The sequence below is a fragment of the Fringilla coelebs genome, assembly GCF_963513975.1.
Source record: "Fringilla coelebs genome assembly, chromosome: 13".
Lineage (NCBI taxonomy): Eukaryota > Metazoa > Chordata > Aves > Passeriformes > Fringillidae > Fringilla > Fringilla coelebs.
The window spans coordinates 12,917,993-12,936,377 of NC_140039.1; the positions used below are offsets into that span (position 1 = coordinate 12,917,993).

The 18,385-nt window shown below is 46.8% G+C and overlaps 1 protein-coding gene across 2 annotated transcripts in view; it reads right to left on the reverse strand.

Annotated features, from left to right (window-relative positions):
- The window catches only part of GRIP2 (glutamate receptor interacting protein 2), a gene marked incomplete at its 5' end in the record, with an annotated part of 246,061 nt that overhangs the window by 30,362 nt on the left and 197,314 nt on the right, over window positions 1-18,385 (reverse strand). For both annotated transcript variants that reach the window (XM_084214653.1, XM_084214652.1), the window contains 7 exons: window positions 1,827-1,907; window positions 2,529-2,674; window positions 8,343-8,529; window positions 8,750-8,902; window positions 9,549-9,674; window positions 13,334-13,503; window positions 15,462-15,609. In XM_084214653.1, coding sequence (XP_084070779.1) covers window positions 1,827-1,907; window positions 2,529-2,674; window positions 8,343-8,529; window positions 8,750-8,902; window positions 9,549-9,674; window positions 13,334-13,503; window positions 15,462-15,609 — 1,011 coding nt within the window. The remainder of the gene's footprint in view (window positions 1-1,826; window positions 1,908-2,528; window positions 2,675-8,342; window positions 8,530-8,749; window positions 8,903-9,548; window positions 9,675-13,333; window positions 13,504-15,461; window positions 15,610-18,385) is intronic.

Below are 18,385 nucleotides of genomic sequence, written 5' to 3' on the forward strand. Positions count from 1 at the left end.
CTCAGGAAACAACTGCAATACATTTTAGGTTTATGCATGTGCATTACTTAAACAATGTCCTACAAACACGTTCAGCAATCAAAAAGATCAAATCAATTATAGTGTTAAAAAGCTGCTTTGTAGTTGAATAATGGGCATCTATTTAAAACCCAGGGGTCAGTTCCTTTATATTAGCAGTGATTTCAAAAAAGTGTGTGAAATCACTTCTTTTAACAGATTTGAAATGAAAACCTTTCCAACATAAAAATATGTTTGAAGTGTAAATGCTCATCTGAAGCAGATCCCATTCAAATAAGACTTCACAAATAAAAACTTCTGCTCTTGCCAGCAGCTCCCAAGTTCATTTTACTCTCTAACCCCAGATATAAACTAAACTTTGAAACTTAACAGGTCCTTGCTCAAGCCAGCTTTTGCTACCGGATCCATTATCCTGGATTGCTCCCTGAGGCTGGAATGCCAAGGCAGTGGCAGGGCAGCAGGCTGGAACCCAGCACAGTCTGCACCATGCACTGCTCCCCACCAGTGAAATGCCATTAGACAGCCTGCTGCTGTCAGAAAGCCCTTTGATGTCTTCAGACATTAACTGCTACCAAGCCAAATATTAAATACTGTGCTGTTATTTCTCAGGATTGTCCTTGTGGCACAAATAGGGGAAGCTGAGAAGAGGGACAAGAAATATCACTAGGTGCAATGGCATCATCCTGTCAATGTTCCAGTCACTCCTGAGAATCATCCCACTTAGACCAGAACACCTCCAATTAACTCTCTAACTAATGCTGCAAATGTCAAGAGGTAATTACCATGGCTTCTCTTTTAATGAAACCTCGTTTTCAAGTGTCCCTTGCGACTCCATTCCCCAGACACAGCTGGGTCTGTGCTCCTGAGGGCTCAGACAAGAGATCCCATTAGTGCAGTCTCACAAGCTGCTCTGCTTCAGATCAGAGGTGGTGGCAGTCCCTGGGCATGGCAAACCTCAGATGATTCAACTGACTTTACCCAGAAGTGAGAGAAGAATGAGTGGTCTGTGACCTGCATGTGTTTGCCATACAGGAAAAATTCACTGACAAAAGGCATAACAAGACCCAAGGTTAGCCAGAAACTTGGGATGGCTCTGCCTATATCATCTCCCTACAGCACCCTCTCCAAAGAGGCCAGAAGATCTTTAAATTAAAAACTATGCTCAGAAGGGAAACAGAGGTAATTAATTAAGAGTGAGCAGAGAAGAGAGAAAAGAAGGAAAAAATTTATGTTCTCTTCTCTCAGTGCACACCAAGTCCTGGCATATGGCTCTCCTTCTGCATGGCTTGAGCTTGTAAGTGAAACAATTCCTGGCAAACCCTGGAATTTAAAGTGCCTTCCCCTGTCTCTAAAACCAACCACCCTCTTCATGCTCCTCCTCTTGGCAGTTTCCCCTCTCCACCCTTCAAGCTGTGGGGTTCACCTGTTACTTGTTCTCCTCCCTCCACCTCTTTTTGCAAGGGTCCCACCAGACCCAGGCAATTCTTTTTAAAAAGAACATCATACAAGTGTGATCAAGGAAATAAAAATAATATTAAATATAACATAATGTAACAATTCTGAACCACAGATCAAGTGATCAGTTAAGACACATCCTTTGTCCCAACCCTTCATGCAGCTGCTTTTCTCTGCAGCTGCCAGCTCATGGAGGCAGGAACCACAAATCTGATTCATTCTGGGATAAATCATGAGCACTGGAGTGCCACGAAAACCCCACATGATCTTATCTCTCTGTTGAGTCCTCTAAAATGCCTGTGTGGAAAGCAGAGGCTCTTGCAACTGCTACTGAAAGTCTGAGCAATACTTACAACTGATTGTAATTCCAAGCTCTACACCTCTTTTCTTGGGCAATTTAACGTGGAAAGTACCGCTGCTGGGTATGACAGACTCTATAAAGCAAAAAAAACAAACAAAAAAGAAAATAAGGAGAAAAAAGAGTTTTCAGTTACATGGATGGTTTCTTTGGAACCAAGAAAACAAGCCCATAAAGCACAGCTTTATTGGTTCAAATAAGGTTATCTGAGGCCCTGTGGACTTCAGGTTGAAATTTGGATTCTCATTAAAAATACATCCTCTGAACATCAAGTGCTCACATCACACTGTATTTCAAAACTGAAGCAGCTCTGCCAATGTAAATGGAAAAAAAAAATCTTTTTTAATACAAAACTGCACTTTACCCCTAGCCTGTACCTTTGACTCCCTCCTGGCTTCAAGGCCATAAATGAATATGAATATTATTCCTATTAATGAGCAAATATTTAAAGTGTGTCCTCTTCATCTACTCCTTAGGCTTATCTCAGCCAAGCAGTGAGCACAGAACATTTATGAAAGCATCAAAAGAACCCTCCACCCCAGTGAATGTTAGAGAACAACAAGAAATGGAGAAGGTCCTCACAGGGTTTCTCACTCCCCTCTCTGAGCCTGGTGAATCCGCTCCCTCCCGTGGGTTAGCAAAGGCACTGGCAGAGTCCCACGGGCAGAGAGGAGCAGCAGCTCCTTCGGGAGCGTACCTGCCACGTCGAACTCGATCTCCAGCACCACTTTGTTGGTGAGCGCGGCGTCGCGCAGCAGCTGGTTGGCCTCCTCCATGGTGCCGTCCTCCGTCGCGATGCCGTTGATGGAAAGGACTCGGTCTCCGACCTGCAGCAGTCCACACCTGCAGTTCACAGTGGGAAAAGAGGGAACGGGAACAAGGAGACAAGGAAAAAGAGGGAAGGAGGAAGAAAACAGCCCCACAACCAGCCATGAGTTACTTTTGCCAGGCAAATCTGTTACAAGACGCACAAAGTACTGACATATTCTGCAGAGGTGGCCCCAAAGAGAAAATAACTCATTTTGCTGTGCCCGTCACAGGGTCCCTGGAAGGGCACAAGGAGGCAAACCTTTGCTGGTTTCTGAAATTCAAACATACTTTGCTCCTAAATAACCATTTCTGGTCACATTTTTTGCAACAACCAAGGGGGATAAAAAGTAACCCTCGCCTTTCTAAAAATCAACACCATGGCTGAGAGATGAGAATGATAAACACAAGGGAATGTGACTTCCTTCCCTATCTAACCACAAACAGCTCTTCCCATGCACCTGCATCCCCTGGAACACAAACTAATTACATTGAAAATTGCACAGATTCCTCTGCTTAGTTCATGGCAAATACTGAAGCTACAATCCAATAAACTCACTGAAATGTCTCAGCAAATTAGATAATCATTTATCCCTTCTAATTGCATTTCTGGAAGCCAAATGCACAGTGATACTTTTAACTGCCTTGAAAGGCCAATATTTTTCCAGTGTGATGGCCTGACAATATACCCACAACTGACCCTTTGGGGCTCTTGCTTTAGACCCACTTTCTCCAGGAACAGAGATCAGCAGGATTTTTACTTTGGAAGGAGAGCATGATGGCAAGGCTATGTTGGAGATGTACTGCTACAGCACAGTTTGTCTCTTGGGACCCCCCTGCATTTATAAGCAAGGTGTTTTTCACACATTCCTACATTCAGTATCCACCCACACTCCCTTTTTTTTACAGATACTGCAACACCAGCAAGATCATCCTCCAAGTTATCTCCCACATTATCTCAGTCAGCTCCCACCTGGGCTGGCCCATGGCTCTAGAAAAACAGGACTGCAGTGCTCCCTGCAACCATGGGAAATTGCTTATCTCCCTTCTCCTCTACCAGTTGTTCACTTTAACTACATCTTTTTAGGCTTTCCACTGACCACTCTGTCCACTAGATCAGAGCTTGGGAAACCACTCTTCACTCATCACTAACATAAGCTACAGAGTGGTCTCCAAAAGAGGCCTAGGGTTATGGTATCAAGTCTAAGGTTCCCCTCAAAATGTGGAGTTATTTTACCACAAAGATTCTCCAGAAGACATTAGTTATCCTGTTTTAAGCCTTCTCCAGAGAATCTTTATTCCCTTCCTGTTTAATGATCAAACATATCTTCCCCTTTGTCTTCCCCTTTCTTTCACAGATACCTCACAGAAGACCTCTTGTTTTTTACTAAACCTTCCAGTCACTCTTCATCACTCACACCCAATTCAGTTGTAAGAAAACACAGTACCACAGCTTCCAGGCACACAAAGGCATCAGTGGTGACAGAACTTGGCTGTATTATTCATGTCCAAAGAACAGGATGTGTATGAAAGGCCGAGGTATCAAGAAAAAGTACACACATCTGAATTGAAGAAAAATGAACAAGCACAACAGCTTGTGCCAGTGGCCCATCAAAAGCTGAGATATGAACAAGTTTTGGAGAGAGCCCAGGGAGGTTATTTTACTGGTAGGAAGGTATATTCACACTTCTGCCTGAGTTCAGGGTGCTCATGAAAAAATGCTGGCTACTTTAAGAGATGCAAATTCAGAGCTGTTTGTTCAAGGATTCTTGGATTAGGACAGACAACTCCATGATGTATAAATGAACTCACCCTTGTGAATAAATCACATCAAGTTTAATTACAGTCCTTTACTGGACTTGTGGCTATGCAGCCATGTAGAAATATCAGCTTATAAATACGAAGATAGCACCAAGTACAACAGAGATGACTCCCCTGTCACCAAGAGGTCTCTTGCTATGGTGGCAGTGCACCTTTTGCAAAGGAGGGATCAACAGCTGCATCACTCAGACATCACTGTCATCTCAAGGTCACACAGGGACACAATCCATTTTAGCACCACTCTTTCAGCCACAAGGGCTGGGAGCTTATAGGATCCTTTCACACTGCATCAAAGCAAACGTTTGCCAGCTCTCCCACCAGAGCTGCCTTCTCCCAAAACAGCCATTTCTCATGGTTTTTCACTCAAGGTGCATTTGCCTGAGTCTTTTACAGCCAACAGCTCTGCTAGGTCAGAGGTATTTTATTTCTTTTATTATTAGCCTCAGTTAATCACAGTTGTTTAAGCCCTGGTCTTGCAGGTTTGTAAAAGTTTGTGGTGTGATGCGACAACCTTCTGGCTGCCTCTGCCAAGTACAAGGAGGCCTCACATCTCTTGTTAACCTTTCAGAATCATTCCAGAGACATCCATCTCCAGTTGTTGTGAGACCTTGCATTGAGAGTAGAGCCTGGGGAGCCAAGGGTCTTGCAGAGCTCTCCTTTGCTCTGCCATGGGATCCTACAAGAATCTTCAGACAGTTTTTCCAAAGAGAAGGCATTTGTCTCAGAGATGCTCAGTCTAACATCAGCACCTTAAAAGTGCTTTCAGACTGTGGGAGCAGAACTGTCTTAAAATCAGAAAGAAAGGAGTACAGGCATCTTCTGGAATGAAAGACAGCACTATGGATGTGCTGGAGTCCGTGATGGGAATATCTCCCTGGGGTAGAACAGATTTGCATTTTGCCATGACTCATTCCTTGGGCTTAAAGACAGCAACAGAGCAGCAGAGATGTCTTGTCTGATACAGAGCAGCACATATTCAAGCCTTGGGCAGATCTACCCTGAAGAGCTCACTCAGCATCATCCATGTCTGCGTGGTCACTCAGCAGTGGGGGGAGCAGCTGTGATCATGGCCACACTGATGGATGCAGAAACTCATCCCTTGTGCCCTTCCATGCCCCTGAGCCGGCCTGCACAGGTCAGACATGCACATCTGTGTGTGTGTGCACATCTGTGCCTGCATATTGGTGGGTGGGTCTCAGCCCCTAATGGATCAAAGCTCTGCTGACAGCTTCAGCCAGCTGCTAAACTTCGCTTTTGCAAACTATTCATACCCAAAAGGCAGAAACACAATGATCAAACAACTATGTCTGAGCAGAGCTAAAAAACATGTAGCTCAGCAGGAAGCATTGATTTTGGATACCAGGATGGAGAAGTCAGATACTCTCCCTCTGCTGCCAATGACAGCTGGGGGAGGAAGGACACAAAAGCTGTGTGCTTCAAGGCAGCCAAGAGGGGATGTCAGGCTTCTTCCCCTTCTACCCTCCCTGCTGATAACAGGGGCTGAATCACTGTCTCATTCAGAACCCAAAGGCTTAATCATGCACCCTGGAAACAAAACAACAGGTGGGGAGGGAGGTCTATTAGATGCTATTTGCAGTTAAACAAATCACAAGTCAGACAGGTGTGAATTTTTTGCATCAAACCTCTTGGCACAAGCTAGCACAAAGCAGATAATAAATGTGAGGCAGCCCAATATCCCTGAAAAGAGAGTGATGTCATGCACCTCCCTGGTAGTACTCACACTTGCTGGGCACCCCAGGGGCAGCTCCTCCCCAACAATCCAGATGGACAAAGCCAGTGAGGATCATGTGCTTGTACAACAGCACATTCAGACCCACAGATTTTGCAGAGTGTGTGAACATCCAGGTCAGATCCAGGGTGCTAAACCTGATCCCTATATCCCCAGAGCTCACCTTTTTGGCAAAGAGCAAAAACTGCAGCACAAGAAAGAGCACAGCCCAGCCTCAGCTGGGAGCCCAGCCTGGTATAGGGGATGAAGAGGGCTCTAATGTCTTGGGCTGCAGATACAGCAGAACCTCTGAAGAGCAGGGAATAATGCATCTTGAATGATGGAGCAAAGAGCTCTGTGAAACAGCAAGAAACAAAAAATGAAATAAAAATATAAAACTGCCTTTTTCACTTCATTGCAAACCCAGTGCACTTATCACTTCCAAGATGGGGAGGAAAGACAGCATTTTCCTGCCAGCTAGGAAGAGCAGTATGATTTAGGAAAGAATGAAATGCACAGCAGAGATTTAATCCCCAAATCAAATCCAGGCTGCAAATGCAGAGAGGATTGCTCCCAGTCTCCAGGAAGCAGCAGCCAGAAGAGCATGAATGCTGTCGGGCGGGCAGCGCAGGGCGAGCGGCGCATGTGACACATCAGAGCCAGGCAAGGCTGCACCACCACTCACTGCTTTTCCTCCAGGCTTGGCAAGAGGATAAAGCAAAGCCGGGCAGACTTCAGCACATCTCCCTCGTCCCCTGGGACAGCAGGCTTTGTTGCTGCCTGATTTATAAAAGGAGATTGGTGGTTCGCAACATGAACCAAGTTCATCCACAACAGAAGATTACAAAAACCCTAATGCCATCACCTTAATTTTTAAGCCCTGTTTGGAAACAAACAAACAAACAAAAGGCATAGCAGGCTTTTAAAATCTCTCTTAACATGCATCAAGACAGCTCTTTTTTTCTGTGCCAGCCCCTTGTCACTGTCCTCCCACAGACACAAGCACCAGGTACTCCTGTGCCACCTTGCCTCTGCATTGGCTGACCAGAGAAGCTACAACACAGAGACCGGTGTGCACAGCACTTGTATTTCACTTTGCAGACTCTTTCCCTGCCATATGAGTCTACAACTCCCCCATGTGCTGTTTTTCTGGGCTGGCTTGGAGGCACCAAACCTTCAGCAGATGCTGATGGGGCCATCAGAGACTTCTCTAAGAAAGGTTCTGCAGCAGGCACTGAGTACTGCCACATTGTTGCACCTTTGGCGCCCTTAGGGAGGACAGACCACAGTGGTAATCAATGGTGGGAAGAGAAATGAGCACAGGGACATTAAGTTCCAGCCTAAAGAAATCAGCTCTCCTTTAAACCCCTCAGGAGATCAAGCCATACTAGGACTTGACCTGTTTAGCAACAAAAGCCTTACCAGAAGACGCCTAGATTGTAGTGCACAGACACTCAAGCAGACTCTAAATCCAGCCAGCAGCACTCTAAATCCAGCATTGGATCCAGCATTGGGAGCAGCTGAACTCTAGGGCTGAGGCTCCACCACTGGAGGAGTCACTGCTCCCAGTGTCATCAGGGTGATAGAGAGCAGTTAATGCTGCTCTTCCCTTCTGCACTTTTCCCAGCATTACACAGCCAAAAGCAGGAGGGATTAACTGCAGCACCTACCTGCTCCTCAACTAGAGCCCTATCTCTGTGGCTCAAAGCCTTGTCTTTATGGCCAGTTTATACAGCTGGGCTCTGCTACAATGAAATCAGTCAGAAAACATTTTGCAGGGGCCACTTATTTAGACCTTTCCCCTTTTGACACCTATACAAAAGATTTATCTTTCAAAGAGGAATTAAAAAATTAAAAAAAAAAAAGAAAGAAAGGGAATGGGAATGGCACTCTCACACAGACACACACTCCCTTCCTCCTCCTCCCAGACCAGCCGCAGCCTGGTGCCAAGACGTTCACCTGGGGTGCGAGGGAGGCCGCGGTCAGCCGACGAGTGCAGAAATGGCAGTGACAGTAAACCATGCCCAGTGAAGAATGGGAGATATTACAAGGATGATAGTAAATATCTAAATGAGCCTCTGAGGAGAGAAAACAAACCAAACCATGAAATGTTCAGTAGCAGCACCATCAGCATCCAAGGGCAAGGTCTCTAACCTCTCTGCCGGGCTGTCAGGCTCAATAAAACGGACGAGAGGTGGGGAAGACAGAGTTTCCGTAGCAAAGATGCCTCCCTGGAGCTGAAGTCCAAAGCCATTCAGAGGGTCTCCCCTGAGGACCACCTCTGTCGTCTCCGTGTGGACTATCTGCCCGCCAGGACCCACCGTGCTGGAGGCCAGTGACACTGAGAGGATGAGAGAGGCAGAAGGTCAGGGCAGCCATGGTCAACATAACAGCCTGGGTCCAGACCTTGGTCTGGTGGTGGTGAGGACAGCGACCAAGGATGAGGGAGGCCCTGACAGTGCTGAGATGAACGGCTCTACCCAGCTAACCACAGACAACAAGGATGGCAAGGCAAGTGTGCACACCCCCTCCAACCCAGCCTGGCCCAGGACTGCTCTTACGTGAGCTCTTGTGCTCCTTCTTCTTCTGCCTCCTCCTCAGCATGGTGGTGCGGGGGCTCATGGGGTGGGAGCTGCGAGGTAGCGTGTTGGAGTTCTGGCACGGGAATCCCTGCGCGTTCATGGTGGGAGACGAGAAGTTGGCAGCCACCAGAGCTGGGAACACACAGACTGCATTAGGGATGTGCACAGGGGCTGCAGCAGCAGTTCACTCACTAACAGTGTCACCAAACACCTCACGGGTTTGGAGCAGCTCCTCCTTTCCAGGGCTCAAGACTCAAGGAATGTTTGCTTCCAACAGTTTGTTCACAGTGCAATGTGTCCTCCTCTTCCCTATCTTACTGCCACGAGACAAGAAACCTGGGGCAGCACAGAGCCCACTCCTGGCAAGAAGCGCATCTAGAGATTTTGAAGTTGCCATAATCCTGCTGTTAACAAGCAGTATGGCACTAGGGATGAGCAGCATGAGCTGTATCTCATTCCTACACAACACCAGAGACACCCTTCCCTGTCCCACAGAAACTCATTTTTGCTGTATGAAACCAGGCATGGGAATGTGGGGTTACAGGATGGGTGCAGGGGTCTGCCCAGCACACTGCTCTTGTCCCAGTTACCAGATCTGTGTGTGCCAGGCTGCAGATACTGATTTTGTACCTCAGCACTGGGCTGTGGAAGCAGAACTAGATGACTGAGGAGGAAACAAGTAACAAGCCACACAATGGATCTGAATATTAAGGAAATGGAGGGTCACAACAAGAACGAACACGGGCAGGATGAGGGCAATGCCATGCACTGAGGTTACATTTGCAGTAATCCTGTCCAGATGTCTGGGTCCAAGTGGGTGTCTTGCAGTGTCCAGGGTGGTGGGTGTGACAGTAGTTGACACAGGGGTCCCAACAGTGATGGTGGTCACTCTTCTGGACCTTGACTGATGGCATCCAGGGGAGCAGAAATTGCCACAGGCAGGAAGGAGAAATGAGAGAAAGAAAAGGTAAGAACCATAAGCCAGGAGATTGTACAAAAGAGCTTTATACTGCCTTTGAACAAGTCAGGACCCAACCACAGTGTGCCAAGCATCAGCAGCAAAAATGCAACCCCATGTAACCTCATGACACTTGATGGAAAGTGGCAGAAATCCACCCCTTTCCCACAATAAAACTCTGCATCCAGTGCCACCAGCCTGACTCAGCCGTGCTGGCAGTGCACACATGTCATTACCATTTGCAGTCTGTTGTGTGACGTGCAGAAGCTCCATCCAGCCAGGAGTTTCCTGCAGAGGCCATCAGCACTCTCTGACAGCACCAGGGAAGCCTCCTTGTGCTGTTTCCCACCTTGGTCCAGTGCTGCCCTCCCTGTAACAAGGCTCAACACCATCCCCACGTGCTGTGAGCACTTTGCTTGGCTTCAGCATTCACTTCTTTAGCTGCTCCTCTTGCACAAGAATGCACACATGGGTGAAAGGCAGGAGAAGCAGAGAGCCACCTCCAGCTCACCACAACAAAAGGGGGTTTGTACATCACTGCTTAAAGTAAGGAGGCCACCAGCAGAGGAAATATTCCAATGCTGTGGCAAACAGCAAAGGAAAGCATAGCACCAACGTGGCAGTGCCTGTTCAAGGGCACAGCACTGCTTTAACTTCAACCCTAACCCCAGCAAATGCGGGGAGAATCTATTGCAGTGTGACATCCATCATCTGGAAACCCCTGTCCAGGAACTGAAGCTTTGCAACACCAAGTCACAAAGCCACAAGTCTCTTCTGAAGAGCCTCAAACAGTGCCCAGGTACAGGTCCCTTGTCTGTTCTCACTGATGCTCCTTTTTCCCCCGGGCAGCACAGGGTCAGTTTTGTTTTCTTTGTCCAACACCAGCTGTTCTGTTCCAAATCTCTGCACCACGCTGCCTGAATCTGTTTTCCTCCAAGAGGAATTTCTGGCTAACAAGCAAGATTTCAAGCTTTTTTTTTCAGCTAAGCACGGAGAGCATCCCACAGCAGAGCATCACCGCAGCCACGCGTTATCCCAGGATTCTTCATCTCACAGCCACTTGCAGTGATATGCCACCACCTTCCCAGGATGACATCTCCTCCTGCCTCTGGGTCCTCTGACCAGGCAGAAATGCCAGCAGCACTGGCACTACACCAGAACCTTCTTAGGGTGAAAACCTGGGAGAGGGACTTATTTTGTTTACTGAGCCCACCCAGAGATCTCCTCTAAAGGTCATCTGTTAGTGCCTTGAACAGCAGAAATCCATTTTCTGTGTGTGTATCACAGGCATTAAATCATTTAGGTCAGATTTTCCAGACAATATAGTGATTATATTTAGTCTTTGCTAAACATTTAGTGAGTTTAGCACTTAGTCTATCAAGCTTTTAAAGATACACTTCCAGCTCTGGGATTTCTATTTTGTGTATTTTCAAAAGTAAATTTTGAGACAGGCAGCTTTTAAAAACAACAATCAAATTAGCTATAGCTAGACAAAGAGAAAAGTTCTTAATAAAATTAAACACTTTGAACATAGGGGACAGAGCTTATGGGCATATATACAAAATAATTTAATCCACTAATAATAACTAAAACTCTCCCATTTGTCTATTAATTCTTAGCTTACATTGACAACAGAAAAAATGTGCCTTTGAAACTCAGCTGTCAGCAAATTTGGGGAGAGGAGGCATTTTGGACAATCCTGTGAAAAAACCCCTACAACAGCCTTCCCCAATCTTTCACACATCCCTGCCTGGGGAAACCCATCCATCCATCCATCCCAGCACTGCTCCTGGGCACCCTCTGCCCTCATTGATGCTGTGAGCAGGCATAACCCTCCCACAAACTCTCCAAGTGCCTCCAGAACCACAGAGAAAGCCAACTCAGTTTGACAAATCCCATGCTTCAGCATTAGGCCATATTTTTGCATGGCAACTGATCCAGCACCAGATCTCTCTCCATCTCCTCCAACCAGATGCTGATTACACAAGAAACCACTTTTAAAAAATAGAATGATGAACACCATTCACAGGCTGAAAGGACTCAGTAATGCAAGTGCTGAACAGGATCTGCATCATATCCTCTCCTCAGTTTCTTTCCCTGGGCTCCACTCTCTTGCCAACCACAAGAGTTTGTTTTTGCAGGGTCCATGTTTTCTCACTCTCTCTCTTTGATAAACTCAGAAAAGCAGCCTGTGGAGTTGGCACAGCATCCTTCTCTAGCATCCCTCACGTGTTAGAGAGTTTAATCCAAAGTTACATCCCTGAGTTTTCATACCCATGTGTTGCAATTGCTGTCCTAAGTTTGTGTTCTGTATTTCTGCACAGCAAACTGATCTGTGAAGGGAGGTTTGGGTAAACAGGCTGTGATCACACCGAGCTGTCCTTGCACAGAGCCTCCTTCTCCTGAGCAGCTGCTCAATGCACATATTCTCAAGAAGATTGGGAGCAGGGCACTAATGGAAGGAGGAGAATACTTCATTTTAACAGCCATTGAAAAAGGATTACAGTTTTCCATTTTTTCTTGGGCACAAAGGTCAAATCATCCATTCACTTTGTTAAACTGCTTCAATTCTGCACAATTTGGACTGGACATTCAAGGAATTTATTTCTAGACATGGAGATGGTGTTAGGTTTCACTGTAGCAGTTTAAGGAAGGCCATAAGATATTTTTTTCCTTTCCCCAAACCTTCCTAGAAGAGTGGAAAGAGCAGATGTGCCCAGGGCTACTGTGCATCAATATTATTAAAATGCATTTCCCTGAGAGACAAGTGATTGAAAATGGTGGAAAAAGGGACTCGTACTGAACAGTCACACCCAAAACACCTGAATTACAACACTGCCAGAGTACAGAGTGTAAGAAAACTGCAAGCAAGAGCTGCAACAACTACACTAATACTGAGGCCATGGTCACAAGGAAATTTATAGGAGAGCCTGAGACAGCTTCTCATGTGGAGAGAGTAACTAACAATGGGCAACAAGAATGCTCACCAGGGTGAATTCCTAATGACATTTTACAGGCATTTTGGGCTTGATCTTACTGGAGCCAGAATTTACTTCCCTGGTATTTCTTTTATATGGGTGGTGGAAGCCAGCAGCTACAGATGGGTTTGCTCTACCCCTGGCTGCCCAGACACAGCTGCCTTTCAAGCAGGCAAGATGAACACTCGCATTCCAGCTTTGGAAGTTCATCAGGACCCTGCCCAGCTACTGAACACATCCTTTACAAAGCCTTACCAGGAATCAGCAAATTAAAACTGAGCTTGGAAATGTATTTGCCAGTAGCAAGGTTGCTTTCCTCCCTCTTGATCAAAGTCTCTCATCTGAGGCACTAAGGAAGTGGCTTGCACATACTCAGCGCTGCAAAACCCTGGGATTCCCATCCCTATTTCCCTATTCAAGCACAGGTGTTCAAATGTTGTATCTTTTCCTATTCACATCCTTGAAGAACGTCATCTAATCACATACATTTCATCAAAACATCAATTTTTTTCCCTCTACAGATGCCTCTCTTTGGAATCTGTTGCCAGCACTCAAAAGCAAAAACTCCTTATAGGGACCTAAAGTGAGTTTTAAAGGTTACCAACAGTGTAGGCACAGAAGACGCACCTGTTTCTGGAGGCTTCAAAGGCAGCCTGCTTTGGTGAACAGGTAATATCTCCAGCTTGACATTTTCAGAAGTGGCAGCTAAAAGCTGAGTTGCCTCTAATAAGGAGCAGTGCTCTGTGCTTGTGCCATCAATGGAGAGAATGTGGTCACCAACGTGCAAAGCACCACATCTGCAAAGGGAACAGCAGGAGAGGTAATTACACACATGGCCAAAATCCACATCCTTTCAGTAAGGAGAACACACACAAAATTCAACTGCAAATTAGTGTTCTAATTCTTGTTCATTTCTTTTCAAATTTATTTTTTTTTTTTTTAATTCCAATTTGAACTTCAGGTTCAAGCATTACCCAGGTAGGATGGTTGTCATGGTTTGACACCGGCCCAATGCCAGGCACCCACAACAGCCACTCACTCACCCTCCCCTTCCACAGCTGAGCAGAGGAGAGAAAAAGAATTAAACAAAGGGCTCATGAGTTAAGATAAGGACTGGGAAAAAACATTCCAAGGGCAAAACAGGCTCAACTTCAAGGCACGATGTGATTTTATTACTAACAAAATCAGAGAATAATGAGAAGTGGAAGCCCTTAAAATGCCTTTTCTTCCCCTAATCCCTCCCTCCTTCCCACTGACAGTGCAGGAAGACAGGAGGTGAAGGTTTTGGTCAGTTCATCACCTGAAGTTTTCTTCCACTGCACAGGGAGAGGAGTTTTCCCCCTGTGAGAATGTGGGGTCCCTCCCACAGACACAGTTCTCAGTGAACTTCTCCAGTATGGTTCTAATCTCACCAGCAGCAGCCCTACCCCCCTGCTGCAACGTGAATTCCCCCCACAGGCAGACAGTGCTCCCAAAACTGCTGCACTGTGGGTCTGTCTTCCCACGGGGTGCAGTCCTCCAAGGACAGGCTGCCCCAGCCTGGCAGCAGGGCCCCCTCTCCCCCCTGGGTCTCCCACTGGATCACAGCCTCCTCCAGGCACCCACTGCTCCAGCATGGAGCTGTGGCTGTGGGTGGATCTCTGCATCCCCATGGATCTCTGCATCCCCCCTGGATCTCTGCATCCCCCCTAGACCCCCAGGGGCTGTGGGTGGATCTCTGCATCCCCATGGATCTCTGCATCCCCCCTGGATCCCCAGGGGCTGCGGGTGGATCTCTGCATCCCCATGGATCTCTGCATCCCCATGGATCCCCAGGGGCTGTGGGTGGATCTCTGCATTCCCCATGGATCCCCACAGGCTTCAGGGGCACATCTGCTTCACCATGGTCTCAACACAGCCTGCAGAGGAATCTCAGCCCTGGCACCTGGACCACCCCCTGTCCCTCTTTCTCCACTGCCTGTGGTGTCTCCATGTTGCTTCCCGCACATGTTTTCACCTTCTCCTCTTCTCTAGCTGGAATTAACACTGCATGCAAGACTTCCTTCTGGTTTTCCTCTTAAGTATGTTATCACACAGGCACTACCACCATCTCTACTTGGCCCAGCCTTGGCCAGCAGCATGTCCATCTTCAGAGCCATCAGGGCTTGGCTTTGCCAGACATGGTGGAAGCTTCCAGCAGCTTCTCACAGAAGCCACCTCTGTGGCACCTCCCAGTACCAAAAACCATACAAAACCAACACATTCATGTTTGTGTCAGTGCTGTTGGTGGCTTCACAAAAAATCTTTCAAGTTTGTTAGAGTGCCCCTCATAGCCAATCTGGATGGCTAAGGGCTCACCCAGCAGTATAGTTACATCCTGGGAGCCAGGAGTTCAGCTCAGCAACACAGCTGAACACAGCTAGTGCTGCACAGCACCCTGTCTGTACAACCCCACGTAGAGAGTTTCCTGCCTTGTCCAGCAGGAAAAGGCTCCCGACAGAAGCTTCCTTAAAGGCTTTAGCCTTTTCACAGCTCCAGCACAGTCAGACCTGATGTTTTTAAAGCTCAACTTTCACATGCACTGAGTTACCTGCATTCCTGGTGAGGAGTGTCCACTGCTGTGCGTCAGATATTTTTAGCACAAACAGCGCTAAGAACATGTGGACATGAAGATTTCGAGGCAAGACTGAGAAGAATGGTTTATAACTAACAAAGAGACAAAAAAGCAGCAGAGAAAGGAAAAGCAGAGCTAGGAACAGCCTGTTCAGATCTGTACCTGTCCACCACGCTGGCTGGCTTGATCTTGTCGATGACAATGACCTGCTTGTTCCGGTGCATGGCTGTGGTCAGCGTGATTCCCAGCGTGGACCCTGGAGTCTTTGCTATTTCAACTAGTAAAGGACCAGAAGCGTTTGCTACAGTATCTGAAAAACAAGAGAGCACCTGAAGACACTTCTCATACAGCCTTTTCCATCTCTAAACACAGGGGTTGGCCAACGGTGCTGACTTGCCATGTGAAGCAGCAAATCTTTAGCTTGGACATCTATGGTCTATGTCACATGGTGAGTTAACAAAGGAGAACACTCAAGAAGAAAAATTGTCTCTGCACAAAATCTACATGATAATGAAGAGTATTACAATTCACCCATGGAAAGAACTCTCCTCTCTCTTCACTTTGGATTAAATAGCCATAATGAGGAATAGACTGCTCAAAGGCTATGCAACAGTCACATCAATGGTATTACAAGCACAAAAAAGGAAGATCATAAGGACATCATTGTTATTGGCTTTTTCCCAAACAAACCAAAATGAAAAGGCACAAGGATACAGGATCCCACTATCTGAAGCACTCAGAAGTTTCATGGCTGATGACAAGCCAGTCACCTCCTCTTTGCTTCAGCACCAGCTTCAAAATACCACCTCAACTGCTTGTTTAAGCTCCTCCAGTGTGACAGTGGGAGCAGACACAGCACTGACAACCCCCTACTCACAACAGCCTCCTCTCTCATCAGACAATACAGAGGCAACTCATTTTTAAAAGATGCATCCCTGCAATAAGCTTAATAGATGCTGCAAGTGAGACTATAAAACTCCTACGAAACTGCACCTGTTAGCATAAGCCTGCACCAAACCTATCCATCTCGTCTGAGGAAGGGGGAGGACAAAGAAAGCCTGTGTTTCTGGCTGATTAGACAGAAATTCCCTCCAGCTCTGTTACCCACATTTGCTTTCAGATTACCTAAAGCCATCACAAAGAGGTGGGATTCACAAATGTATTATCACCATCTGACATCCAATAACCAACACCCCCATGTGTAGGTGACAGCCCCCACAAAAGCACTCATGAAGACCCAGCCATCACTTCAAAGGAAAGGCCAGCAGAGCCCTCTGAGCACCTGATGCCTCCTCAACCCTTAATTATTCATAGTAAGGATTTTCCCTTTCAAAGATACGCTCCACTAAAAATGCTGATGCTGCTTGGCTCCAAACCTGATGCATGGCTCGTTTTTGCTCTCTGATAGAGGGGAACTTTAATGCAGATCTGGGAAGCTAAGCTGCAGCAGGGTCTTTTCTGAGATTTGTTGAAGATACTGAGTCTCTGGAGATAGAAATTTACCTTGGAAATTCCCCTTGGGAATCAGCCAAGGGATGCTCAGGCTCTGGTCTACTCACAGTGCCATTTTTCACAGGGGAGGAAGCAGGAGGAATGAGCCACGTTAAAGGTTATGCAGGCTTCACATAAAACACTGTTTATTCTCTGATGAAAAGGAACACTGGGGAGATCAGCAAGCCTGGTAAAAAGCACAGTCCCAGTTTAATCAAAAGATACACAAAGCACCCAGCTAAAGCTGCAGAAGGTGCACTTAAGCATTTATGAGCAAAGGAAGCACAAAGAGACTGAGGATCTCTTCCAACAGCAAACACCAGGTATATGTCAGTTTTGCAGCCTGTGTATGTCCAGCACATATCCTCTGAAGAAGGACATGGATTTATTCCCCTCTACCTGAAGGGAAGAAGATAAGGAAAATAAAAAGATCCTGCTGGACCATCAGAGCTTTCTTTGCAAGGAAAACACCTCCTTCTCTCCTGCTTACCCAGTGTCCAAGCTTTGCCAGGTGCCTCCCAAGGAGGTCTCAGCATGATGGTGAGAAGACAGAGCCTCAGGACCTCAGGACCAGGGTTACTAGTGAGACTGTAGGAAACCACAGCCCTGCCTCCAGCCCATGGCCGCTCCTCCTGCCACAGGCAGCACGGGCCACCTCACTGTTCCTTTTAATTCTCATCTCCATCACAGATGAGAATTGCTCCAAATCCATTTTACAGAGGCATTTATTGAGGAAATACCAGCCAAGCCTCTATTAATTACTCTAGGAGAAGATTTGCCTCAAATCAAAGGTCAGGAGTCAGCAATCCAGCAATATTTGTGAGGTGTGATTAACATGGAGCTATTACACTCAAGCTAATTTTAAAAGAAACACGGAAGGGACAGAGCAGGCCATGCAGCAACTTTACTGTGAGGAGCCAATTGGCATTGTTGCACAGGCACCAGCAGGTGTTTCTGCACCACCATACACAGCTACAGCCTCCCAGGAGGACACAAAGGGCTGTGCAACACCTGCTCACACCCATACACCTGCAGGGTACCCAGCAATATTGTGATGGATACAAGGGGAACAGAGCCTGCTCCAGGTTCTCACTCAACTCAGTGCTGAAGATGTGGGAAAGGTGATCACCCCACCACTCAAAACAAGGGGCTGGCAGGCATTTTCTAGAAGATCTTTCTCTCAGCAGCTTCTTTTTAAGGAAGTACTGTGGGGGGTTTCATTCTTGCACTAGGTTTCTGAGCCTCACATGGCTTTGCTCACCTCTCTGAGGAGGAATGGCTCTTGTAACCAGCCTGGAAAGTGCAATTGTTTGGGGAATAAGCCAAGTGTAATGGTAGGGATGAATTTTTCCTGCTGTAATGCACTTTGGGAGAGAGGAGAGAATAGAAAATGAGAAGAAGGGAAATGGAAAAGGGAAAATGAGAAGAAGGGAAAGGGGGAAGAGGAAATGGGAGAGAGAAAAGGGAAAAGAGGAAAGGGGAAGGGGGAGGGAAAGGGACATCCCTTGCAAATTCAAACAAAATAAACCAAAAACTCCTAGAAGAACCAAACTGGGGAGCTAGTCCTTCCTGACACAGCCCACCAGCTCTTGTCC